This window comes from Myotis yumanensis, unplaced genomic scaffold (assembly GCF_028538775.1).
Source record: "Myotis yumanensis isolate MYYU_CA2020_CCGP unplaced genomic scaffold, mMyoYum1.0.hap1 SCAF_3, whole genome shotgun sequence".
Classification (NCBI taxonomy): domain Eukaryota; kingdom Metazoa; phylum Chordata; class Mammalia; order Chiroptera; family Vespertilionidae; genus Myotis; species Myotis yumanensis.
In genome coordinates, this window is record NW_027223754.1 from 32785582 (window position 1) to 32813479 (window position 27898).

A 27898-nucleotide genomic window follows, 5' to 3' on the forward strand; every position below is an offset into this window, starting at 1 on the left:
TACATCATTAATCCAGTGACACATTACCAAAGCTAGAACTTTGGTAATTATCATGTGTCTAGACTAGAGCCTATCATGAAAAAAGTAAATTTAAGCTGTCCTATTCAGCTACAAAATTCAGAATTGTAGCTCAGCCATGGTGGCTCAGTGGTTAAGCATCAACCTATGAACCAGGTCACGGTTCGATTCCTGGTCAAGGCACACGCCCGGGTTGCAGGCTCACTCCCATGTGGGGCATGCAGGAGGCAGCCGATCAATGATTCCCTCTCATCATTGCTGTTTCTATCTCTCTCCCTCTACCTTCCTCTCTGAAAATCAATAAAAATATATTTTTTAAAAATTCGAAATTGTAATGAAAATATCTACCTTACAATCAAAGTGCTTGCAAAAATATAGGGTAGTGGCAGTATTGGGTGCTCCAGTCACTTGGTTAGAAATGTCTGGTATTTAACTGTTTTGCATTGTTATATTTCCTTTTCACCAATCTCACCAGTTAATTATTTCCTAGATCTACATTTAACACACCACCTTTCACTTTGTTGCTCTTTCTATTCTATTAGTATTCTTTTATCTTCTACAAATTATTTTTCCATATTTTGCAATATCCCTTTTAGGATCCCTTTTGCCATTTCTCCCCAATATCCCCTTTTAAATCAATGGATTTTGATCTAAATAAATTATATCTTGCCATGTTTAAATATTTCCAAATTTACCACAGCTTAATAACTTAAAATTCATTCAGAAACTCCCAGAGCTGCTCTTGGATAAGTGAGCCAGAAATTAATACACAAGACGGACACACTTCTATTCCCACTAAACCTATGAATCCAAAATGAAGTGACTCATTCAGAATTCACATTTTATTAACATCAAATGCTTTGGCCAAAAATTAGACACATTTTGAAGAACTGATTTTGTTTTCTATTTCTCCCTATCTAAAGAAATATGCTCAAATACAGAAATTAGGTACTACAACCCTAGAAACAGACTCTTCCCTTTGCTGTAGGAAGAAAGGCTCCTTAACCCAAAGAGAATGAAGGTAGGGATGGGATACATGTACTTTACAACTTTTGAAGTCTTGACTTAAAAAGATTAAAAAAAAAAAAAAAAAGACTTTATAAACATGGAGTATTTTAAAAAGCATAAAACAAAACACTGATGAAGAAAAAGCTTTTAGGCTTCATCAGCATAATATTTACAACTAAATTTGATAAATTCCTTCATAGTGTAGTAGATTAAATGATTACATGAAAATGTAAGAAGGTACTTTATAAACTTTTAAGAATGATATGAGTCTAAGATTTCCATGTAAGCTCATGTCTAAGTACACTAGATCTTGTATTAGATTTTTTCCCTTTAGTACACTATTTAAGACAGTCATTCTACATAGCAATGATTGACAAGATGAAAAGTATCCTTTAATTGTAGTGAAATTATACATACAAAATACACTTTCCATGATATGCATTACCAAATTTGTTTTTAAAAGCATGACTTTTTTTTACAATAATTTATAGAAAAACATCATATTTGCTGTGTTTTCTAAATATTGACATAAAGTGAATGAGGCGAATGTTATTTGGCAAAAGTATTTCTAGCCCTATCTCCATAGAAAGAGTTTTTAAATTAAGGTCAAAACTATTGACCCATTATTTCTGTTCTAGCTGCTTGCACAAAGCCAATAAATATAGCCAAAATATTCAAAATATTACATTTAAAGCTGACATAATGCACAGAGCTCAAATACATCTAATTTTTGAGGACTGCTTGACACAACTTAGTACACTTATGCCTCAAAGCTTATATATATGTATATATATATATATTTAAGGTAAATCCTGCAATTTTAGGGAGCTTTTTTGAAAGATTTTTTCATACATTTCTATATGACTAAACACTACTTCCCACTGATAGCCATTTAATAGTTAAATGGGGTAATATGTTCTGTGATAAAAAGCTGTAGCATTCCTTCATCCCCACATTCCTACATGTAGAAAATAAGACTTCCTAAAATTGTCTTTTGTTGCAGTTCTATTTTATAACTAAAATATTAAACCAAAGAACATAACTTTTTTGGTTTTGTTGTGTTTATTTTCAGAAAGTCCAATAAATGACACCTTGGCTTTAGAGAGTTAGATATACCTAGATACTGGGACTTAAAAATCAAATGAGGGAACTTATGTCAAACAGTATGTACAATTATGTAATAAGAGTTCCTACTTTAATTCTTAAACAAGTTATCTTCATTATGACTGCCATTGGTGGTTTACCTGTAGACTTATGAAATTGATAAAAGGTAAAATTCTCTTTGCCACCAAAACTACAAATGTAAAAAAGTTCAAAGATGCACACTGAAGCTGCAGTGAAATTCTAAATTTCTATTTTTGCATGCCATGATCTAGACTGTACCTAACAAAACACAGTACATTTTTGTTGGAAAGTGGGGTCCCATTTATTTGTAAGAAAAAGCTGAATCTCAGCATACGCCAGAGCAAAATTCAATAGCAACCTGCACACAGGCCTCAATTTCACTTCTTGCCAAAACCAAAATAGTTTACATAAAAATAGATATAACCCAGGTTACCATATACATTGGTATATGACCAGTGCTATTTACATTAAAAACATTGCATTGCATAATTCAAGAAATAAAATATCATCATGCATTTTAAGGTGAAAAATGCAGTTATAGAACTAAGCTTGTATACCATGATTGTCCCAATATTTACTAAAGGAATAATATCCGAAGGTTTCTCGTCTGTATCTCCCCTTCCACACCCAGACATTAACCTTAAGTATCATATAGAGTGTACCACTTTAGCAACAAGAAACTTTTGAATATATTCTACTGGCATATTAAACTAAAGATACAGACACATAAACACATTGAAAGGTTTGATGAAAATGTATGAAATAATCCCAACAATTATAGTTTTCCAAATGTAAAAAACTATTTGGATCATCTTTAAAGAACACTAAAGTCCTTTCAACATTTAATGTCACTCTTCAGACAAGTACAGATATAACACACTTCCAGAAAGAAACATTCTTTATCATTCTGCACAAACTAAAATACAGTGCAATAAAAAAACATTATATAATTGTCACATTAGATGAAGTTTTTGCCATTTCTTCAGGAGAATGACTCTTTATTACTTCTTTGATGAACTGTTCAAGGCTAGTGAAGTAACCCTGGCATTGCCATGTGTCATTATGAGTTCCATCAGGAAAAATGGCTAATCTCTTAGTCCGAGATGGGGAGAGTTCATAAAGCTGCTTCATCATTACTGGTGGAATTAATTGGTCAGAGAGTCCAGAGATGAAAAGAGAAGGCATTCTGCACTGAGAAATTTTTCTGTAGGACAAAAATTTATTTTTGTAGCACCATAAAGGAAGGTAACGCATTGGAAAGAATGAAAATAAAGTTCTGGCCATATGTGGTATGCTTAAAAATGTGTTCTCCACCATAATGGCTGAAATCCTATGTGAATTTTCAGAAGCCAAATGAATAGCCACTGCTCCTCCCAAGGAACGACCAAAAAGAAAAATTTTTGTTTTGTCAAGGTCAGGTCTAGTCATCACATAGTCTAGCACAGCTTCAGAATCTAAGTAGAGTCCTTCTTCACTTGCTTCTCCATCACTTTTCCCATATCCTCGATAATCAACAAGCAAAAGATTAACTTTGAGGTTAACCAACATAAGCAATGCATTTGGTAACCTGTGACCTATGTTGCCTGCATTCCCATGAAAATAAATTATGGTTGGAGAATAGGGTGAATTGTCTCCAGTATATCTTACCAAAATCAGATTCAGACGCACTCCATCTTTGGTTCTGATAAAAATGTTCTCATGTGGAATGCCAGTGGGCATGGGAACATAAAGGCGTGAGGAAGATGGCTGTTCTGGAAAATAGAGCAATACATCCTGGAATTTATATAGAATACCTGCTATTGATATGAATATTAACAAAAGTAAGATAATGCCTCCATACAGATGAAAAGTCACTATTAAAGGTAAGAGAGAAATACGGCAGAGCGCCCAAGACCAGGAGGCCAAGGTTATTAGCCATCTTTCAACAAAGTTCCACAGCATCCAGGACTTTTCCATTGTAGCTCTCTGTAAGTGTCCTAAAGAGAAAAAAAGAGAGACATTACCAGTAATCCAACACATATCTCTTATTTTAAAGTTAGATCCATGATACATATAAATCTTGATACTAGATGAATCCTTGGAAGCCTCCATCAGTTCATCCACAAAAATGGTTGCTCTAATTTCCCTTGTCCCTTCTGTTAACAGTCTCCTTTCTCCCTCCAGTGCTAACACAGTCATCAAACCATATTCATTTTGTGAAATGTGCTTACTAGTATTTATTGCCTGGTTCCCAATTTTTTATATGAAGGAACAAGGAGGCACAGGAATAAGTATAAGTGGATTGGCTGTATTTTCGTTTTTTTCAGATAAACAGTTGGAAGTGGAATTGCTGGATCGTATTATCTTTCTATTTTTAATTTTCTGAGGAACCTCCATACTGTTTTCATGGTGGCTGTACCAATTTACATCCCACCAACAGTGAACAATGGTTCCCTTTCGCCACATCCTTACTAATATTTGTTATTTCTTGTCTTTTTTATACTAGCATTTTAACAGGTATGAGGTGATATCTCACTGTTTTGATTTGCATTTTCCTGATGAGTAATGTTTTCATGTACTATTGGCCATCTGTATATCTTCTTTGGAAAAATGTTTATTCAGACATTCTGCCCTTTTATTTTTTAGCTACTGATTTATATGAGTTCTTTATATATTTTGGATTTTAAAACCTTACCAGATATATGATTTGCAAATACTCTCTCCCCTTCAAAGGTTGTCTTTTCATTTTGGTAATGGTTTTCTTTGTTGTTTAGAAGCTTTTAGGTTTGATATAGTCCCATTTGTTTATTTTTGCTTTTGTTACCTTTGCTTTTAGTGTCAGAGCCAAAAAACCATTACCAAAACTTATATTAAGGAGCTTACCAGTTTTCTTTCTAGGAGTTTGGTGATTTTCAGGTCTTACATTGAAGTCTTTACTCCAATTTGAGTTAATTTGTGTGCATGGTAAGATAGTGATCCAATTTTTCCAGCACCATTTATTGATGATATTATCCTTTCCCATTATATTCCTGGATTCTTTGTTGTAAATTAATTGACCATGTATGTGTGGGTTTATTTCAGGGCTCTATTCTGTTCCACTGATTTATGTGCCAATGCAATACTGTTTTGATTACTACAGTTTTGTAATACAGTTTGAATTCAGGGAGAGAGATGCCTCCCACTTTGTTTTCCTTTCTAAAGATTGCTTTTGACTACTTGGGGTCTTTTGTGGTTCCACAGAAACTTTAGGATATTTTGTTCTATTTCTGTGAAAAATGCCATTGGAAATTTGATACAGATTGTATTAAGTCTGTAGTTTGCTTTGGGTAGTATGAACATGTTAAGAATATTAATTCTTCCAATCTATGAGCATGGAATAGTTTTCACTTAATTGTATCTTCTTCAATTTCTTTCATTAATGTCTTACAGTTTTCAGTATACTGGTATTTCACATCCTTGGTTAAACTGATTCCTAGATATCTTACTCTTTTTGATGGAATTGAAAATAGGATTGTTTTCTTTATTTCTCTTTCTGATAATTTATTAGTACATAGAAACACAACAGATTTTGGAATTCTACAGCATTACTGAGATAGTTTGAGGGCAAACCTGATTAAAGAGGTAGTTAACAGACTCTAACCTATCAAGACCAATCTGATGTAATATTGTCAATATTCTTTTTACATTGTAGAAAAAAATATAATTAAACAAACCAGAACAAGAAAAATAAAATATTTTCCTCTCTACCTGGAGGTTTTCACAGCTAAACTTAAAAAGTAATTTATTTAAATTAACCATTAGTTTCTAATATTGTATTTTCAGGAAAAATAAGTAACATATATGATTAAAAAGAAATTTCAGATTACTAATATAACAAAATATGTAAAATCTTTTATATAGTCCTTATTGCAATTTCATACCAGTGAGTCAATACTGATTGCTATGCTGTATTGATAAAGCCATAAATACTTGGGGGATAAGTTAAAAGAAACAGAAATTCTCTTTGTGAACCAGAGAAAAATTAAAAAATGACTTATTAGAGACATTTTAAAATATTGCTGAAAAAGACAACTGATAAAAATACAGAAAAAAGCTATCAAAAGTCAACTTTTTAATCAAATAAAAAATGTATGCATGTTGTCTTAAAATGGCAAGAAGTAAGACACATTACACTTTTTCTTATATATTTACCAAGTTTTAAAAGACATTAAATTCTTTTACTACAAAACTATCAGAAAGAAGCCACTCTTACATTTGATACATAATTGTTAATTTTTAAAACTGTACTGTAGCCATAAGCTAATAAATGTGGCATTTTAATTCATCATGTTAGGTTTAAACACTACAGAAATATAAAATAAAGTTAGAATGGCTATAAAGATGAGTTAGATGATTTAATAGATTCAATTTTTCACTATTATTTCACCAAACATATTTATTATTTTGTTAAACAGATTTTAAATTTGAATTCTTGTTCAAATGACTGCACATAAACCCATAGTATTTTTCTGAAGTTTCTCTGAAATCAATACTGCCACCCAGTTGCAGAAAGTTTTATTACAATGAGCACTATACTAGAGAAAAACAGGTATATCAGCTAAACAAAAACCCAAACTTAAAAACTATCGAATCAATACCTGACCACTAGGTGTCAGAACTAGTTAAAAATCAGACTGAAAGAGTAAGCCAATTACAGTAAATACTAAATCATTGTTCTTGGTCAACAAAAAAAGGCCTTTCATAATCTATGACTGTTATTTTACCAATAGCTTAAAGTAGACAGGGCTACTCTCTATATCCATTCATTGTTGTGGATAATTCTCAACAACACATCTGGTCACTTAAACATTTAATCTAATGGTTACTTAGTTTAATTTTATTTTTTTAATTATAAGCAATATCTGAGTGATTTTTCATATATACACAGAAGTTGTATTGGGCAAGTATGAAAACACATTGGCATTAACTGTATACATCAAAATAAAAGAATTTTATGTAATAATTAGGATTAACAAGGTTTGGGATGTAAAATATAAATATACCAGAGCACTGTAATATTTCAAAAATAAATTATTTAATATATTTCTTTAGTGAAAATTTTTACTTTTTTTTTTTCATAATCAGGCCAATCACTTGTGAGAAGTATCAGAGAGATGGTTAACTCAAACATAGTAGGGGGAAAAAGGCACAAAAATTCCATCAGTCTTAAAGTCTATGCCAGGGGTGGGCAACCTTTTTGTGAGTGCTTGCCAAAACCAGCAAAATCTCTGACTCAAACTTCTTCTGCGTGCCAACCCTAATTTTTTGAGAACATGTTACGCCTACTTGATATCTCTTAAGGTGTACATATGTGAAGAGCCTTGAAGAAATAATAAAATTCATTTGAGCGACAAAAACACAGTATATGATGATGAAAAATACATTTATTTTTTAATGTATACATGTACACTGATAGTCCGACAGAAAACTTTATGACTCCGTTTGATATTATCAGTGGGACTTTTGCTGCTGCATCACTGATTGACAGAGATTTTACATCAGGTTTATATTTCGTGACCTTCAGAGATATGCACGAGCTAGTACTTTCATCCGTCAAGCTATTCCTATTACGAGACCTAACAAAATTCATCACTGAGAACAAAGATTCACAAGCGTATGTGGATGAAAACATGGAGAGTAATGCTGTTGCAAAGTTTTTTAAACAGAAAAAATTTTCTGGAATGGCATTCCAAGTCCTCAATAGTTCGTTTTTGACACTTCTCTCTGGTACTCTTGTCTCTAATCGCTTTTTTTTTTCAATGTTTTCCAAGTCAACTCTAAGGTCAATAAATTTTTGCTTCCAAACTGAGCTACTCTGAAATTCAATCAACTGCATTTCAAAGTCAGCCATGTCTATCCATGAAAACATTTGTAAGTTTAGTTCCTCCAGTTTCATGCTGTCTGGAAACCTCATGAATTTTGCTGTCTCTTCCAGTTCTCTGAATTTCGCAAATCTTGAGAAGAACTGCTCAATAGTTGACTCGATGATGTTTAAAAACAGCTTTTAAAGGCTTTGACAGTCTGTTCTGTCATCTTTTGGGAGGTCTTTGATGTGCCTCTTGAGGTTTGGGAAATATCTAAATCTCTCACCATCCACATCCCTCTTAAAGACTTCCAGTTTCTTTTCAAAAGCCTTTATGTAACCAAACATAACATCAAGTGTCTTGCCAGTTCCTTGTAATTTAACATTTAAGTCATTCAAATGTTCACAAAAATTGTAAATGTAAGATTATGAGAGAGGGTTTTGCATGCCAGCAAAAGTTACTGGCGTGCCATGTTTGGCACGCGTGCCAGGGGTTGCCCACCCCGGTCTATGCTATCATATACCTATCTGTAGAATAATTTTGGGTTTATCACTTATTTCCAGTCTGAATTCTTTTTCAGTAGAATGAGAACTTAAAAATGCCTACATTATCAAATGAAATTTTAAAAAGCATTTATAAATGCTATAGATCTATTAACTTTATTTGCTTTTGTGACCAAGTATTTCTGGCATTCTTAACTGTGTTCTGCTCAAGTTAACATAAAATCAGAATTTACCACACAACTATAAGAAAAAAGAAATCTGAAAATTTGAAAAGGACATGATAAAGCATTTCTATAACCCAGAAAATTGAGTCAGGAGTGAATTGACTCAATTTTCAAATGAAAGTGTATAGCAATGACTAAAAAAACCTACTGCAACACTAAAATACAAAGTTTCTAATATCTAGACAAGGCATATTTTTTAATTCAAACCACACACACATACACACACACACACACACAGTATCTAGTTAAAATTTTCAATTATTCAAACTGAAAAACAATTGTTTTAAGTAGCTTCTTTAGTTTCTAATTTCAACATACAATACTGAATTTAAATAGACAAGGAACTATGTTTCTCTTTTTCACTACTGTATTCCCTACTAGGTAGTATAACACTTTACATATACTCAAGAGTAAAAATTTAAAAAAAAAAAATCCAGTAATATATCTGAATTATTAAACTTCTGCTCAATCCAGATTTCTTTCCACTTCTAAGAAAACATAACTGTATTCTGAGCACTGGGCACATGTTTAAGAGTGGATATCAGAAAAATTGCATATTTAAATCCATTATTGGTTAGGGAAAATATTCAACTTGCAGTTTTCCACAAAGCATTCCTGAAACATCACTTTAACTAAATTACTTTGTGATAAACAAACATAATCTTACAATGGATTGTTAAATGGTGAGAGTCAGAATAAAAGCCAATTCATTTTGAGGAACATCTAATGGAAGTCAATTTTAAGGGCAGGTTAGTAAAAACTGCTCTGGATTGTCTACTTGTCTTTTCTAATATGTTTATGGCACACTAATGGTCTAGAAAGAGACCTCCACTCACTGACAGCCTTATTTTTACATAATCCAATTTGCCAATAATTTCTGCTCCCTAGTCTTTATCATAAGGGAACTAGAACAAGCAAACTTAACACCGGAAGAATTTTTTATTTACTAAGTTTGCTGAAACTATCACAGATGTTATTATGATAGTTGATGTAAATGAATAGTGTCTCTGATACAGTCCACTGTAGGTTCTACAGCAAGCTTTATGCAAGTTTTCCATTTATTTTGCTAATAACGTGAGTAAAGGGTTAACAAAAACCTTTTCTCTCCATAAAAGAAATTACCTCTGGCTAACCTTCTAGCATGGTTTCCCTGGAAACCTCATAAAGGCAGGATATCAGTTATGTTTCTAAGCAACATTTTGTGTGCTAAACTTGACCACTATTGGTGAGCTAAATCTGGATTGAGCAGACAGGGAGCAGGGCTACACATGCCAAGTGAGAAGTAAAAAGAGTGGGCTTTTCTGAATGGTACATAATCTGCAACTGGCCTGTCCCTCTGCTGAATCCTGGACACTATGCCCATGTGCTGTTAAAAAAGATATTGTCTTGTGGAGCACAAAACAAGTCAGGAGGCACCCACCCATGTGTCATCTTTCCACTAGCCTATACTATCATTCAGGAACAATACACCTGATGATGATTTCTTGGGTTTTCTATCTCATTTTTTTCAACAAAGCAGAGAGGCTTGTGCCAGGTATGGTCCATTGGGTCTTATGAGTGTGAATGCCCAGCTGAACACAAGACCACTGCTTCTGGTCATGAAGAAAAAGCAAGGTGATTAGTTACCCTCTAAAGCAGTGGTTCTCAACCTTCCTAATGCCGCGACCCTTGTATACAGTTCCCCATGTTGTGGTGACCCCCAACCATAAAATTATTTTCGTTGCTACTTCATAACTGTAATTTTGCTACTGTTATGAATCGTAATGTAAATATCTGATATGCAGGATGTATTTTCATTGTTACAAATTGAACATAATCAAAGCATAGTGATTAATCACAAAAACAATATGTAATTATATGTGTTTTCCGATGGTCTTAGGCGACCCCTGTGAAAGGGTTGTCTGAGCCCCAAAGGGGTCGCGACCCACAGGTTAAGAATCGCTGCTCTAAAGTATGTCCTTAAGGCAAAATATTTATAAAATGTGTTGCCAGGAGAGATGGATTATTTGCCAGGTTCTTTTCCATGCTGAAATGCATTTGCTGATAACATCTTAGCATCATAAACAATCAAGAGAAATGGTGAGTTTCATATATTCAAAGTTCAATCAAGCTTACTACTACTTAGAAGGGTACCTTACGGGGAAAAAAGATTACATCTGTGGAGAAGAGAATCTTAGTCAACCAATAAACTCTCATCTCTCTTGCTCTACATTACTAGAAACCCAGTGGGGTCTGGCCGCCAACCCCGATCGGGGGCGGGGCTGGCCAGGGGGAGGGGGAGGGATTGGTGGGCTGGCCCTGACCCCTGGTTGAACTCCCGGTCAAGGGGACAATTTGCATATTAGCCTTTTATTATATAGGACTAGAGGCCCAGTGCATGAAATTCATGCACTCGTGGGGGGGGGGGGGGGTCCCTCAGCCCAGACTGCACCTTCTTACAGTCTGGGAGCTATCAGTCGGACATCCTTAGCACTGCCGTGGAGGTGGAAGAGGCTCCCACCACCGCTGCTGCGCTAGCCAGCCATGAGCCCGGCTTCTGGCTGAGCGGTGCTCCTCCTGTGAAAGCACACTGACCACCAGGAGACAGCTCCTGCATTCAGTATCTGCCCCCTAGTGGTCAGTGCGTGTCATAGCGACCAGTCGTCGTTCTATTTGGTTGATTTGCATATTAGCCTTTTATTATATAGATTATGTGTTTAACCTTATGTCTACATCTCAAATAAATGCCTTATTACCACTTCTCACTTCTGCCTTTTGCCATGTTACCACACCAGCTGTCACATGTCAAATGTCTCTAATACATGTCTGTAAGTTTAACCACCCCTGGTAACTCAACTACTTACTATCACGAGAATCTGATGTAGTAACTCTTACAATGATCCTATATAATAAAGCGGTAATACGCAAATTGACCGTCACACCTTCACAAGATGGCTGCCTATGACCAGACGGGCAGGGTGTTAATGAGGGACGACCAAATGACTAAACAGCAGGTTGTGTGGGGCAACCAGGCCAGCAGGGAGGGCCGTTGGGGGCGACCAGGCTGGCAGCGGGGGGCAGACAGGGGCAACCAGGCGGGCGGGGGGGGGGGGGGGGCAGTTATGGGAGACCAGGCCAGTGGGGGGGGGGGGGGGTGCAGTTGGGGGTGACCAGACCGGCAGGGAGGGCAGTTGGGGGTGATTAGGCTGGCAGGGGGGGAAGTGAGGGGTGACTAGGCTGGCAGAGGAGGGCAGTTGGGGGCAACCAAGCTGGCAGAGGGGGGTAGGCAGTTAGGGGCGACCAGACAGGCAGGCAGGTGAGAGATTAGGAGCCAGCAGTCCAGGATTTTGAGAGGGATGTCCAACTGTCAGTTTAGGCCCAATCCTGGCACGAATTTCGTGCACCAGGTCTCTAATCACTCATAAAAAGCAAACCTCACTTGCTAATAATTCTAATGTATTTCTCTCAATTCACACTGCAACACCATACCCCTAAGTGGCACCAAACATTAATTCTTTCTCAGCTTCCAGTATATTCAAATTCCTGTGTTTTCCCCTCTGACCTACTCCAATTTAGGCATTTTCCAAGGTCCTATCTACTTACCTTCTTTCTCCTCAGTGATTTCATGCTTTCTCATGGTTCCAACTATCATACTTGTGTATGAAGTATTTCCATTGTCTATGTCTACTTCATCTACATCAATTTATCAGTTCCTTGAGTACCTGATGCTTCATCAACATCTAAAAATTATCCAAAACTACACACTTCTTCCTCACCTAACATTTTGCATGCTATATGTCAATTAGAAAAAAAGCATGTGTAAATACATATATTTTTTGAGGATTTATTGTAATTTATTGAGAGCCTCTCTCCACCCTGGCAGTCACTTTATCCACTTATAGATCTTGTGTGCTAGCCTCAGGAAGATAGCTGGGGGTAGGGGCAAAGAGTACTGCTTGATGAGACCCAGAAGGTGGCTGCAATTGTCTTCCTCATACTACATGAACACAGCCTATAGATTCAGCTCCTCATAGAGTGCCTTTACTTGGGCCACCTTCTCAGCCTCTTTCTACCCATAATTCTCCTGCAGGATCTGGCACTGTTCCAGAAAGGCCCATTGCAGACACTGAACCACCAGCCAGCTGCATTTGTTGTCCTGGGTGTCAGTGCCAATCTTGCCCGTCACATTGGAGTCCCCAAAGAAGTCAAAGTAATCATCCTAAATCTCAAAGAGTTCTCCTATCTCCAGCAGGATCTTCTTGGCATTGGCGTGTTCCTTCTCCCCATCAATGCCGGCCATACACCTGACAGCAGCTACAGGAAGAGAGAAGTACAAAGCTATATTATACTTGACAACAGATTTGTACCTCTTTCCAGTCAATCTGCCAAGATCCATGCTGCCCTGGGGGGCTATGATGAGGTCCAGGGTCTGTTCAATCTCAGTCTGATAGGAACTCTGCAGGAAGAGTTCCATCAGGTTCAGGTAATAGGGATGCTCCCAACAACAGAGCTTCAGCAGTGAGGAGATACATGCTTCCAGAAGTATAGCATCATTGATGGCATCCAAACCTATACCTGGCTTCTGACACCAGCAGAGCTGCCCCCATCAGGTGAGGGATGAATCCATGTCATCTGACACCAGGAAGAAAGCTTAGAGCAGTTCCACACACCAGCCCACAGTCATGGCCAGTTGGAGACTATCAGCATCCTGCTTTGTTAGTTCCACCAGGCACCGTCATTCCCCGTTAGTACTTCCCTCCAATGACACTGTACTCCAGGACCTCTTTGAGCAGGGCAATATCATCTTCTGTATCTGGATGCCCCATGTCATCCTCAGTCAGTACCTTGAAAATCTGGGAGAAGTACTCAATGAAATTCTGCTTTTTTTGGTCATAAACATCCAACTTTTGGTCTCCATTCATTCTGAGGGAGGAGGAAAATACTCTGTTCCTGAATGCCAGTTTTTCAACGAATATATTTTTTAAAAACATATGTTTGATTCTGAGTGTCAATATATAAGAAAGTAATCTAAAATTATGTTACAGTATCAAAAATAGGCATATTATTTAACATGCACAGATCTTATATTTGAAGTTTTAAAAGTCAACCTTAAAAATAATGTTGGTGCTTTTTATTTAGATGAAGTAGTTAGAGATGTCATATTGATATTAGTAAATAATTCTGAAGAAATAATCTATTAAAAGCATGATTAATTTTTATAATATATACACAAGTAGATATATTTCCTTTTAAAAGAATGGTTTTAAAGTATAAGCAACATATTGATGTATTATATAAGCACTTTCATCATATGAATGCAACTTACAGATCTAGTAATGATCTTAAGAATTTTATGGTCCTCATTAATTTACTTAGTTCACATTTAGTGCTCCATGTGCTTCCTGTCTTTAAATATTAGCCCACTGTGACTATATAACAGCCAATTTAAGACTAAAAATACAAACAATTTAAAGCAGTCAAGCTCTCAGAACCACCATGTTGACTAGTGTTAGCTGAGCAATAAGTCAATGGAGAGATAGGCACACTCAACTTACCTTAATCATCTCATATATATACTTGGAGGATTGCAAATGGTTTCATTTCTAAGGAAAAATATTTAAATAACTATTCTATAGACTGATGATCTATATATATAAAAGCCTAAGCTACTGGAACGACCGGAACAACCAGTCGTTGTGACACGCATTGACCACCAGGGGGCAGATACTCAATGCAGGAGCTGCCCCCTGGTGGTCAGTGCACTCCCACAGCCAACTTCCCCCCGGCCAGCCAACCTCCCACGGTCCTTCCCCCTGGCCAGGCCCTGGGCTGGGACGGGGAATCGGGGGTGGGTGGTGGCGGACGTGGCCCTTTTCCCAGGGGGCCAAGGGCCGGTCCCCTCCTTGGGGCCGGCGGCCAACCTCCCACGGTCACTACCCTGTCCCTTCCCCTGGCTGGCAGGCCCCAATTGGCCTGCCATGTGGCAGGTAGCGAGGGACAGAGGAGGGGAGAAGGCGGCCAACCTCCCGTGGCCCCTCCCCCTGGCCAGCAAACCTCCCGAAGTCCCTCCCCCAGTGGCGGCGCGGTGGCGAGGGGAAGAATGGGGAGGCAGGGAACCATGCGGTGGTCGGGTGCCGATGGTGGCATTGGCGTCTGGTGTCTGTTCTTTCTGCACCTGGCCCGGAGACCGTCACCTCTTCTCCCAATCCTGCCCTGATCACCAGCCAGGCCTAGGGACCCCACCCATGCATGAATTTCATGCACCAGGCCTCTAGTTTAAAAATAAAAGACATCAATACCAAAGTTATACTCAATACAAGGACAGGTCCCCAAGGAATTCTCAAACCCAGTTCTCACAATACAAGGACAGGTCCCCAAGGAATTTTCAAACCCAGCCTGGACCACTGAAGTGGTACCAAGGCTGGCTTTCAAGCCTCATGAGATTCCATTTCATCGTACCATACTATTTAAAAATTAAAGACAATGCTATAAATATGTGTGGTTACCTGCTATGTGAATCATAGTGCCTAGATACTATAAACTATTTCAAAATTATAAAAAACAGTTCTTGTTCTTAAGTAACTCATGATCTACTCAGGAAACCAGACATAGACATATAGAACTGTACATGTCTAACATAAGCTTATTTAATTACAGATGACACAAAGAAAATCAAAGAAAGGGCCACAATTGTCCTTAAATATAGGAAAATAAAAATAAAATCTTAAGCATGTGTCCTTTACAATATAGGTTTAGTAATATCTAAATTCCATCATGCTTGATTACTTATAGGAACCCAGTAAAAATGCATGGAAACTTTTTAAGGATTTCATTTACTTTTATCAAACAGCTGTCTATGACACTCATTTTTATTCATTTAAACACAATTTTTCACAAGAACTGGACGTATTCAAGCATAATCTAAATAAATACTTGGCATGGACAGTGTAGAGAAAATCAGAGCAGTTGAACTGAATTAATCAACTTTATAAACCTGAGATCTTTCTATGCCAGTGATTCTCAAAGGGTGGTTGGTGGTTCCAAGGCCCTGGAGTCCCCAAGGCTCTTTCAAGGGATCTTGGAAATCAATATTATAATTACAAAGATGCTTTTTCATTGTCTGGCATTTGCATTAATGGTGCAAAATCAGTGGGAGGTAAAACTGCTGGTGCCTTAGCAAGAATGGTATTGGCACCAAAATGTAGAAGCCACTTATTGTATTCTTTATCACAATGAATTCCAGGAAATGGGATGATGAAATCAGTTTTATTTAAGAATGTCATTGAAGAAGCAGTTAAAATTATTAATTATATTTCAACAAAATGAGTACATAACTTTTAAACACTTTGTATGACAAATGTTTGACATAAAGCACTAGGTGCTGTGTAATGAAATATGAGTTGTGAGTTGAGTTAACGGCTTTTTTTAGGTGGCAACATTCTGACTTAAAAAGACAATTAACAAGTGGTTACTCAAACTCAAGTGTTAGGTAGACATTTTCTGGAAAATGAATGAAGTTGCCAATAGCTTCCCATGACTTAGACACTTTTCGGATTAAAGCATCATATTAACAAACTAGGGGCCCAGTACACGAATTCATGCATCTTGAAAGGAACTGTGAGCTGTGAGGGTACAGTGGACATGGGGATGGGTCCTGGCCCATTCTCCATGCCCATGCCCGGCCCCTCCCACAGTGGCCCCTGGTCCCTTCTGCTGGCAGCCCCACTCCCACCGCTGCCACTCCCAAATGCTGACGACACCAGCCCCACTCACACCCACAGACAGCGCAGAGCAATTGGGGCCAGCGCCAGCAGCGGGTGAGAGCGGGGCTGGCACCGTCAGCGTATGCGAGCGGTGGCTGCTGCCCCGATCGCCCCTCAGGAGCAGAGGGAGGTGGAGAAGCCCTCAGGGGAGATCGGGGCTGGCAGCCGCCGCTTGCACCCGCTGACGATGCTGAGTGATCAGGGCTGGCGCAGAACGCTGGCAGCGAGTGCGAGCGGTGGCTCTGGCACCAGCTGTGAGTGTGAGCAGGGCCAGTGCCATCAGTGGGTGCGAGCGGCAGCTCCGGTGCCAGCAGTGGGTGAGAGTGGGGCTATCGTTGGCGGCGGGTGCAAGAGGCAGCTCCAGTGCCAGCAGTGGGTGCGAGTGGGGCGAAGCCCTGAGGGGTGATCGGGGCCGGCAGCCGCTGCTCGCAACTGCTGATGGCGCCAAGCGCTTGGGGCTGGCACCGGGTGCCGCCCGTGGGTACAAGCAGTGGCTCCGGCGCTGGCAGCGGATGCGAGTGGGGCTGGTGTCGGCAGTGAGTGAGAGTGCCCTGCGGGACTATGGCACGCGGGAGCAAAGAATTTTCAATAACCACCAGAGGCTTGCCCCCAAGACAGCAACTAGCGCCCCGCCTTGGTCTGGCACCCCCACTTACCAGCTCCACTATCCCACTGTGGCCAATGCCCGCCATGTTCCGCACTATGCCACCTGCTGCCAACACCTGCCATGTTTCGCGTGTGCCCCCTGGTTGTCAGTGCACATCATAGCAACTGGTTGTTCAGTTGTTTGGTTGTTTCGCCGTTCAATCTATTTGCATATAAGGGTTTTATATATATAGATGAGATTTTGAAAACCTATTAAACATGTCAACATTTGCAAGATCTGCTCAATATGGCAAATTATTATTTTCCAAAGGACCGATGAATGGTGTCACAAAATCAGGCATGGATTAAAAAAACAAAAACAATCCCATTTACCGCTGCACCAAAAAAATTAAGATACCTAGGAATAAACTTAACTAAGGAGGTAAAAGACCTGTACTCAGAAAACTATAGGACACTGAAAAAAGAGATAGAGGAAGACATAAACAGGTAGAAGAACATACTGTGTTCATGGATTGATAGAATCAACATCATTAAAATGTCCAAATCACCCAAAGCAATCTATAGATTCAATGCACTCCCCATTAAAATACCAGCAGCATATTTCACAGACCTAAAAAAACTCTCCAAAAATTCATCTGGAATAAAAAAAAACCCCGAATAGCCACAGCAATCTTGAGAAAGAACCAAGTAGGTGTGATCTCAATACCAGATACCAAGCTGTATTACAAAGCCACTGTTCTCAAAACTGCCTGGTACTGGCACAAGAACAGTCATATAGATCAATGGAATAGAATAGAGAACCCAGAAATTGACCCCAAACACAATGCTCAATTAATATTTGACAAAGGAGGCAAAAACATACAATGGAGTCAAGAGAGTCTCTTCAGTAAATGGTGTTGGGAAAATTGGACAGACACATGCAAAAAAAATGAAACTAGACCACCAACTTACACCATACACAAAAATAAACTCAAAATGGATAAAGGACATAAACATAAGATAGGAAACCATAAAAATACTAGAGGAATCCACAGGCAGCAAAATCTCAGACATATGCCAAAGCAATTTCTTCACCGATACAGCTCCTAGGCAATAGAAACTAAAGAGAAAATAAACAAATGGGACTTCTTCAAAATAAAAAGCTTTTGCACAACAAAAGAAACCATCAACAAAATAACGAGAGCCCACTGCATGGGAGAACACATTTGCCAATGTTATCACTGATAAGGGTTTAATCTCCAACATTTACAGGGAACTCATACAACTTAACCAAAGGAAGATAAACAACCCAATCAAAAAATGGGCAATGGACCTAAACCAGGGGTCCTCAAACTACGGCCCGTGGGCCACATGAAAATACAAATATTCTATTTGTTCCCGTTTTGTTTTTTTACTTCAAAATAAGATATGTGCAGTGTGCATAGGAATTTGTTCATAGTTTTTTTTTTAACTATAGTCCGGCCCTCCAGTGGTCTGAGGGACAGTGAACTGGCCCCCTGTTTAAAAAGTTTGAGGACCCCTGACCTAAATAGACACTTTTTGAAAGAAGACATAAGAAAGGCCAAGAGACATACGAAAACATGCTCAAAGTCACTAATCATCTGAGAGATGCAAATCAAAACGACAATGCAATACCATCTCTCCCCTGTCAGAATGGCTATCATCAACAAATCAACAAGGACAAGTGCTGGCAAGGATGTGGAGAAAAAGGAACCCTTGTGCACTGCTGATGGGAATGCAGACTGGTGCAGCCACTGTGGAGAACAGTATGAAGTTTCCTCAAAAAGCTAAAAATGGAACTCCCATTTGACCCAGTGATCCCACTTCTAGGAATATATCCCAAGAAACTAGAAACACCAATCAGAAAGAATATATGCACCCTTATGTTCATAGCAGCACAATTTACAATAGCTAGGATTTGGAAACAGCCTAAGTGCCCATCAGCAGATGAAGTGGATTAGAAAACTGTGGTATGTCTACACAATGGAATACATACTAGGCTGCTGTAAAAAGGAAGGAACTCCTAGTATTTACAACAGCATGGATGGAACTGGAGAGCATTATGCTAAGCAAAATAACTCAGTCAGAGAAAGATAAATATCAAATGATCTCACTCATTTGTGGAATATAATGAACAATAAACTGATGAACAAAAACAGATCCAGAGACAGAGAAGCATTGATCAGACCGTCAAACCTCAGAGGGAAGGCAGGGGAGGGTGGGGAAAAGGGGGAGAGATCAATCAAAGGACATGTATGCATGCATATAAACCTAACCAATGGACACAGACACTAAGGGGGGGAGGGTAATGGCATAAGTGGGGGGGTGGGGGTGGGAGGGAGAGAATGGAGAGATAAGGGCACATATGTAATACCTTAATCAATAAAGAAAAAAACAAAAAACAAAAAACAATAGATTTTAATGTAACAGAGATAAAAAGTTCTTTGATATGCGTTTCAGATTCCACAATGTAAATGTCCTTTAAGAAACTACCACCTGTTAAGTACTGTAGTATCAGAAAATATCCACAATAGTGTCCTGGTGCATGGATTCTTGCACATTGAAAGGCAATTAATTGGAAGACATATTTTAATATTGCTATTTGCCATTTCTATACAATAGAAGTGTCAGAGATTAAAGAAAATTAGTAAAATGCATATGAATATATAAATTGTTTAACAATAACATGATATAACAACAAAGACATGATATAAAAACAACAAAAACATGATATAAAAACAACACAGCTTCAGAATGTCCACAAAAAAAACCAAATTCACGATCGACAATGACAGATCAAATCAGAGGTGTGTGATTGGCACTAGGGAGAGCTTTATATGTATTGCGCATGCAGGAGTCAATATTTATTTATTATTAAATTGCCAGTGCACGTCATATGTACCAGCTGGTTGGTCAGAAGGTCAGACAGATGTACAGTCGGTCGCTTAGCCTTTTATATATATAGATTATCTTAAAAGACTATAAAAATACTCCTTTTACAACTATAAATTTGTGTGGGCCTGATTTTTTTCCATATATTTCATCTAAAACAACCTACTGTGAGAATGAAACATGAAAATCTGCCTGTCTTCTATTAAGCAGACATTAAAGATATTTACAAAAATGTAAAACGATGCCACATTCCTTGCTATTTTTTCTAAAGACAATTGTTTTGCCCCCAAAAATGCTACTATGTTAATATGTAATACATTTTTTTACTGTTATTTTGAAACTAGAGGCCCAGTGCACAAAATTCATGCACTTGGGGAGGAGGGTCCCTCAGCCCAGCCTGCGCCCTCTCACGGTCTGGGGGCCCTCAGAGGATGTCCAACTTCTGGCTGAGTGGCACTCCCCTGTAGGAGCACACTGACCACCGGGGAGCAACTCCTGCACTGAGTGCCTGCCCCCTGGTGGTCAGGGCGTATCATAGCAACTGGTCATTCTCTTCAGTCAATTTGCATATTAGCCTTTTATAATTTTGAAATGACAAAGTTTAATTTTATAACCTACCAGTTTTAATTTCTAATACAATAAATATATCTATATTTAGTCCACACATACAAAAACTCTTTGGAATCCTCAAATTTTTTTAAAACTGTAAAGAGGATAAGAAAATGTAAAGGGGTTCTGAGAATAAAGTTTGGTAACTACTTTTCTATACTGCCTACCTCTATACCCTTATTGCTTTTTTTCCCCTAGAGACTATCTCCTTCAAATTTAGAATGATGTACTATGTTAAAACTTTTGTTCATTTAATATATATATACAGGTTACTAAAGCTTGCTAGATACTAGAAGATAAATATCTTTAATAAAAACACCTAACATTCTTCAGCTCTCCAAAGCTCATAAACATAAGACAGATGAGAAATTTTAGAGACAGTACCTTTCAGCCTGGTTTAGGCCCTGAGTGAGGCTTTTATCTAGTGAGTGCTGCATCCTACATTCTCAGATCACTACATAAGTCCACAGTTAGATGTGGTGCCCCATTTTCATCTAAATTTCTACATTTGTAAAAGGAAAAGGTGTATCTGAATAACCCCTAAGATCTCACAAATTCTATTTTACAGGCCATAGAAAAATAAAAGGTAAAGTTGGAGAAATACGCATTAGATTATAAATAATAGTATCTTTACAAATAGAAGGTTGGTGCCCCTGGTTATATGATTTTTAATAGTAATTGAAAAGTTACTGAGAGACATTAAGTATGCACCCAAGATTAAAAACAGGTCTCTAGAAATCTCTGATGTGCAAAGATGTAGTGATTTTATATTTCAATTGAGGTTTGTAAAATACTGTATTCATCATACATTTTTAGTCTTCTTCCCAGACCAGCCGTGGGCAAACTGCCGGATCCGGCCTGTTTGAAATGAATAAAACTAAAAAAAAAACAAACCGTACCCTTTTATGTAATGATGTTTACTTTGAATTTATATTAGTTCACACAAACACTCCATCCATGCTTTTGTTCCGGCCCTCCGGTCCAGTTTAAGAACCCATTGTGGCCCTCAAGTGAAAAAGTTTGCCCACCTCTGCCCCAGACCTTCATCATCAAAATAACATATTTTTAAAGATCTCATAGTTAAAATTATAGAATATAACTTTGGCTAAACAATCTTTATGTAGAACAACATATATAGTATGTTTTAGGAGTGTGTTATTGAGAGGAGAGAAAGAAAAACCAGGAAATAAGTATACAAGGAACTGTCATGCGTTTCCATGAACTCAGCAGTGTTTGTTCTGTGCTTTGTTAATGAAACTTAGGTTATTCTCTCCAATAAAAAGTAAATGACGGCAAAACAGTACACTGAAGATTAATTCCAAGTCTAGAGTAACAACCACCCTAAACTTCCTCCTTGCCAAATGATTTTATTGCTCTCCCTCTGACATTGATAATCTATTCGGATCACTTTTCCCAGCAACATTTTATACAAAAAATTATAAAAAGAATAACAACTTAAATATAGCAAGAACTAAAACTCAAACTGCAATGGTACATTTTAATTATTATAGTCCCAATAATTAGCAAAGTAAATCAGACAAATATGTTATTCTTTCAGTTACAGATAAAATTAATTTTAATGAAGATAAAAACTGTCTCGCCAAAAAAGGTAAATGCTAATTATTCTAATTACTTGTATTTGCAAAGTGTGCATTGTATTGCACGTTATATATTGATTTACTGATTTTGCCAATAGTAAAAGGTCTTTGAAAACTACAAAAGATGTAGAGAGACCAAGATGGCGGCGTAGGTAAACACCGGAGACCGCTGCCGCAAACAACCATTTCAAAAATACAACTAAAAGACTGAACGGACATCACCCAGAACCACAGGAAGGCTGGCTGAAGAGAGACTCTACAACTAGAAGGAAAGAGAACAGCAAATCGAGGCTCAGAGGCGGCGCAGTGTGGAAAATACAAAGGTACCGAGGTGCGCGCGCAAAGCGGGCTGGTGGCTGAGGGCGCGGTTGTCGTTTTCTGCCGGGAGTGAGTCTCAGACTCTGGGCTCCAGATCCGGGCGAGTCTCTAGGGACCCAGACTCAAACGGGAGAAGCGGGACTATCCGGCATCAGTTGGGACCTGAGGGCAGCTTTCTCTCCGAGGTTTGCAGTGGCTGACGGGGTTCTGAGAAGCAGAGCCTCTGGGAACGGGACTGAGCGTGGCCATAACTGCTCCCTCCGCCCGCCCTGTTGATCCCGCCCCGCCCAAAACCTGCGCACAGCCATTTGCCGATCGCCTCAGGCAAAGGCTGGATTAGCACCTCCCCAGAAGGCAGACGTTTTCCACACAGCTGATTTCCACAGCCAGCCGGCCTGGTGGTCAAACCCCTCTAGTGTTAACTACAACAATTAAGGCTTGGCTAGAACAAGACTGCGCACAGAGACCACAAGGGGGTGCACCAAGAAAGCATAAAAGATGCGGAGACAAAAAAACATGACAGAAATGGAGGATATGGAGCTAAGAATCGCAATTTTGAGGGCTTGCCATAAATTTGTGCAGAGCCTCACGAAAACTAATGAGACCCTCGATGCTACGATAAAGAAATTAGAAAGTAAGCATACACGGACTGAAATAAAGAATATTATACCCAATAGCAGACCAGAGGAGTACAATAATCAAACCAAAGATTCGACAAAAAACACCCAATTGGAAAAGCAAAATGAAAAAAGAATCCGAAAGTGTGAAGATAGTGTAAGGAGCCTCTGGGACAGCTTTAAGCGGTCTAATATCAGAGTCATTGGAGTGCCAGAAGATGAGAGACAGCAAGATATTGAAAACCTATTTCAAGAAATAATGGCAGAAAACTTCCCCCACCTGGAGAAAGAAATGGACTTACAGGTCCAAGAAGCGCAGAGAACCCCAAACAAAAGGAATCCAAAGAGGACCACACCAAGACACATCATCATTAAGATGCCAAGAGCAAAAGACAAAGAGAAAATCTTAAAAGCAGCAAGAGAAAGAGGCTCAATTACCTACAAGGGAATACCCATACGACTGTCAGCTGATTTCTCAACAGAAACTTTGCAGGCCAGAAGGGAATGGCAAGAAATATTCAAAGTGCTGAATACCAAGAACCTACAACCAAGATTACTTTATCCAGCAAAGCTATCATTCAGAATTGAAGGTCAGATAAAGAGCTTCACAGATAAGGAAAAGCTAAAGGAGTTCATCACCGCCAAACCAGTATTATATGAAATGCTGAAAGGTATCCTTTAAGAAGAGGAAGAAGAAGAAAAAGGTAAAGATACAAATTATGAACAACAAACATGCATCTATCAACAAATGAATCTAAGAATCAAGTGAATAAATAACCTGATGTACAGAATGAACTGGTGATTATAATAGAATCAGGGACATAGAAAGGGAATAGACTGACTATTCTTGGGGGAAAAAGGGGTGTGGGAGATGCGGGAAGTGACTGGACAAAAATCATGCACCTATGGATGAACACAGTGGGTGGGGAGTGAGGGTGGAGGGTGGGGTGGGAGCTGGAAGGAGGGGAGTTATGGGGGGAAAAAAGAGGAACAAATGTAATAATCTGAACAATAAAGATTTAATTTAAAAAAAAAAAAAAAAAAAAAAAAAAAAAAAAAAAAAAAAAAAAAAAGAAAACTACAAAAGATTTTACTTATATGGGAATTTTCCAAGAACCATTTGATTAAAGGCTAACCAATTATAAATAAAAATATCCTAAGTCATTAGTGAACTATTACTTTTAAAGCTCCTTAGAGTCCATCTTAAATTAATAATTTTAGGAATACCTTGTTTAAAAATAAAAATTGTTCATACATTAAAAAATACCTACAAGTGACAGAACAATGCGTAGGTTCAAGTGAAAACTGTACAAAGTGGAAAGCAAATTCGTGTGTCACGGCTGACATCTACATTACAGGGGAACACTGAGTATCCCATGGTGCTCTGTAAGTACTCTGGGAGAACTCACAGCTTCTCATCACATTTCAGGTAATACAGAACTCAGATCCAGCCTTCCTGCCTGAGTACATCTCCTTTTCTGCTAAGCATGGGGCAGTTAAGAAACCATGCCAGCTGCACAGCTGAAATGGAAACACAAATAGCTGCTCTCAGTCAGTGTGCTGGAGACACCACAGAATAAATCATCTATTTCCCTAATGGTTACCCACATGCCATCAATAATGAAAAAGCGTGTATTAATAGTCCTGTGGGACAAATGAACATAACTGCCTATGAAAATGTTGGATAGTAATTGAACAGTTCAGACAGCATTTTAAACTGGGATTTAAATCTGCTTGAGCAGATATTTCAATTATACTGGGCAGCAACATAATCGTATTTTTGTGCATTTTCCTTCACTTGAAGTATGGAAGACTTAGTAAATATAGTAAACTCTTGACAGAAAAAAAAGATGATAGATTATTGTCACTTAGGAAGCCAATCCAATTTATTCAAAGATTATAAATATCCATAAGGAAGAAAATGGTAAAAAAAAAAGAAAATCTACAAGGCTATCAATGCAAAACAGATGTTTGAATTAAGACAAAGAAATTCAGGAAGTTTCCTACTTACAAAGGGGTAATGTTCATTGTTAATGTTTTACTATAAACTGCATGGATGAAACCTATAATTTATTTTTAAACCTATAATTAATTTATGAAATCAATGTTACAGAAGAAGTGTCTCAGGCAAGCTCATAAATGCCTGAAATCCCAGTTCATGTTCTGGAAATTCTACACCTTCAAAATTCCAGTAACACCTATAAGAAGCAGTAACTGAAAATGTACTAATTTAGTAGCAGCCTATCTTATCAGGGAAAAATCTTAATTAGAATAAATTAGAAGAACTAGAATCTTCTTTAGGTGTATTCTAAAATGAGTATAAAAGGGCCTCAGGCATCCCTGAAGTGACTAAATAAGAATTAGAGAAATTTTAGAATCTCTGAGTAATAATTGAGTTCTGAATTAATGAAAAACAGAGATAGAAATACATTTTCCTGAGATAAGTGACAAGAGAGGGGAGATCACAGGAGAGTGTTGGGTTAAAGATTCCTGTACCCAGCACGAAGTCATATTGTTAACCCAGGACAACTTGGTTAGTAAATCCTCAGAGGGCGAGGGGCATGAAATGGGGCCAGGAGGCAGGTGGTGTGCCAAGATCTGTTTGCAGATGTTCACCGGCTGGCTGGCTCTCATCATTTCAAATTAACTATTAATGAGAGGCAGTGTAGTGCAGTGGAGAGTGTCTTGGGGCTTGGTCTGTTAATAGCTAGGTGGCTTTTGCCAACTCTGCCTCTCTAAATATGTTTTCTCATGCGTTTAAGGGGATGAAACAGGTAAGTGCAAAACTGCTGAGATCAAATGTAAAGCACAGTATCAGTAAATGTAGTTACTTCTGTGAGGCAAAACTTAAGGTACTGTCAGTGCAGAGTCAGTGAAAGTAAGTACGACTACAAGTTCTCCTAGGCTTGGATTAACTGAGTACTTGCACACAGGAAATAACTGGAGCAATGCCTTACTTTACTGCCAAAACCTTCCGAAGGTCTTCCCTGGACCTCTACTCCCTTTTGCCAATCATTCCATATTCTGTACTTGGTACAAAGTAACGTGGCACTTACTATTATAGGATAACTCATTTGCTTTCCATGGACTCCGACTTCCCTGATGAGCGTGACTTCGTCTTGTTCAACTCTCAATTTTCAGTAGGTAGCAGTGCCTGGCACATAGTCTCTTCTAACAATCACTGAATTGTGCAGTCTATGCCTTAGGTAGGATAATTATGACCTAACTCTGGGACGACTAAATGTTCTAGTTTAGTGGAATAAAATGTAACCTTTTAGTAAAAGATAGGTGATTGATCAAAGCATGTAGACAAATAAGTATTAATCTGTGCCCAAGAAACTAGGAGAGGATCAATGAAAATCAAACATCAACACTTAAAGCCCAGGTCCTCTGGTGCATTTCCATTCAGGTAATAGTAAACATATGCAAAAGCTGTGGAATAAAGGACTTGTTCTTGGTCATGAGACCTTGGGTAATACTACTAGTAACGCGACTTGCAGAGAATAATTGTTCACAAAGATCGACAACAAAATTGACTTCAATTGCATTGGGGGGGGGGGGGGGGGCGTGAGGGGGGAGGGAGATCTCCTGCTGTTTCTTAAACACCCAAAACTTCCTGCCCTGAAACCCGAAGGTGTAAACCTGTTAGAGACGTGGATGGGTGCGGGCTACCACAAGCCTCAGACCTCGAAGCCGGGATTTTTATGTCACTTTTCATCCGTGTGCGGGAAGTGCGGGGGTGGGACGGGATGATTTCTATGTATTGGTTTGCACTCGCTACTAGAAAGACCACTGACACGTGACTCTAAGATACGTTTAGGCACCGTCCCCGCAGGGCACCGGAGGCCTAGGTCCTGTTTCCACAAAGGGCGGTTCATCTGGGTCGCCACCCGCCGCTGCGGACTCGGCTCCTCCCGGAGTCGGCGCGGCGGGGAGCGGGCGCCGCAGGGCCTGAGCGCGGAGCCCCGCTCTCCCGAGGAGGCAGCTCAGGGCCAGGGCGCCAAAGAGGCGCCCGCCAGCCGCTTCCCCCCGCCCCACCCCCCAATCCGCTCCCCGTGACCTCCCTAGGATGAGCGGACCCCGCGGCTCTCGGGCTGCGCACCGCACTTACTTAGACCTGCTCGCAGGCTGCGCAGTCGGCCGCGGACACGCAACCAGATGCCGCGGAGCAGCGTCCCCCCGCGCCGCTTCCGTCGCTCCACATCGTCCTCCTCCCAGCGAGGGGCCGCCGCCGTCGCCTCAGTCTAGCGGCCGGAGGTCCTGCGGCGCCCTCTCGACTCTTCCACTTCCGGCCCACACGCGGTGTCGCCAGCAAATACTCCCGGCGGCTTCCACATCACCAGCTCTCCGCCTCGCTCCCTCCGTCGCTGCCAATAGTGGGAAATGCGCATGCGTACAAATCGAGGCCCGGGGCGTCCCTGAGACGGTGGCCGAGAGGGACAAGAGACGTCGGCGCCTGGCCGCAAGCATTTTCGAGTTTCCCATGGGATGGTCTGCGCTGCAGAGGGCTGTCTCGCGACCTCCCCGCCCCAACCCGAAGACTCTGGGGTGAGAGCTCGGAACCCACCAGCTCTCTCTGCTGAAAGCACGTTTTCAGAAGAAAGTGTCTGGCTTAGAGGGTTGTTAGGAGTATAGGAGTGAATTCCCTGTACTTTAAACCGCTTCCATAACTATTTTTCTCTTTTTGTTTTCTCCCGACCCAGCCCTCTCCTACTTCTGTCCGAGTGGACCATCGGGCAGATTGAGATTTTTGTGAGGCATGAACCTTGCGAGAATTAGGGAGCCCTTTTTAAAAAAAGAATGCAACATTATCTTA

At 39.3% G+C, this 27898-nt stretch overlaps 2 protein-coding genes and 1 pseudogene across 5 annotated transcripts in view; all 3 read right to left on the reverse strand.

Annotated features, from left to right (window-relative positions):
* The window catches only part of TNFSF13B (TNF superfamily member 13b), a 75318-nt gene extending 48057 nt beyond the window's left edge, over nt 1-27261 (reverse strand). For 2 of the 3 annotated variants that reach the window (XM_070408610.1, XM_070408608.1), the window contains exon 1: nt 27194-27261. The gene's annotated coding sequence lies outside the window, so the exon portion shown is untranslated. Of the gene's footprint in view, nt 1-3798; nt 3850-27193 lie in introns of those variants that run through there. The other variant, XM_070408609.1, reaches the window with a different exon arrangement.
* ABHD13 (abhydrolase domain containing 13) lies at nt 1397-27276 on the reverse strand. Of its 2 annotated transcripts, none has more exons than XM_070408606.1 (2): nt 27194-27276; nt 1397-4127 (listed from the first exon to the last, which is right to left on the reverse strand). In XM_070408606.1, exon 2 carries the CDS (start codon nt 4105-4107, stop codon nt 3094-3096), a length of 1014 nt encoding a protein of 337 aa, XP_070264707.1. In that variant the 5' UTR covers nt 4108-4127; nt 27194-27276; the 3' UTR covers nt 1397-3093. The 2 variants fall into 2 exon arrangements, with proteins under 2 accessions (XP_070264707.1, XP_070264708.1); XM_070408607.1 differs by lacking the exon at nt 27194-27276 and adding an exon at nt 13047-13134.
* LOC139006082 (farnesyl pyrophosphate synthase-like) lies at nt 11891-13601 on the reverse strand (annotated as a pseudogene).
* Nucleotides 27277-27898: the final 622 nt, after the last annotated feature.

Bases quoted from the DNA above. Each gene is read 5' to 3' on its own strand.
- ABHD13 (XM_070408606.1), bottom strand. From the start codon at position 4,107: ATGGAAAAGTCCTGGATGCTGTGGAACTTTGTTGAAAGATGGCTAATA.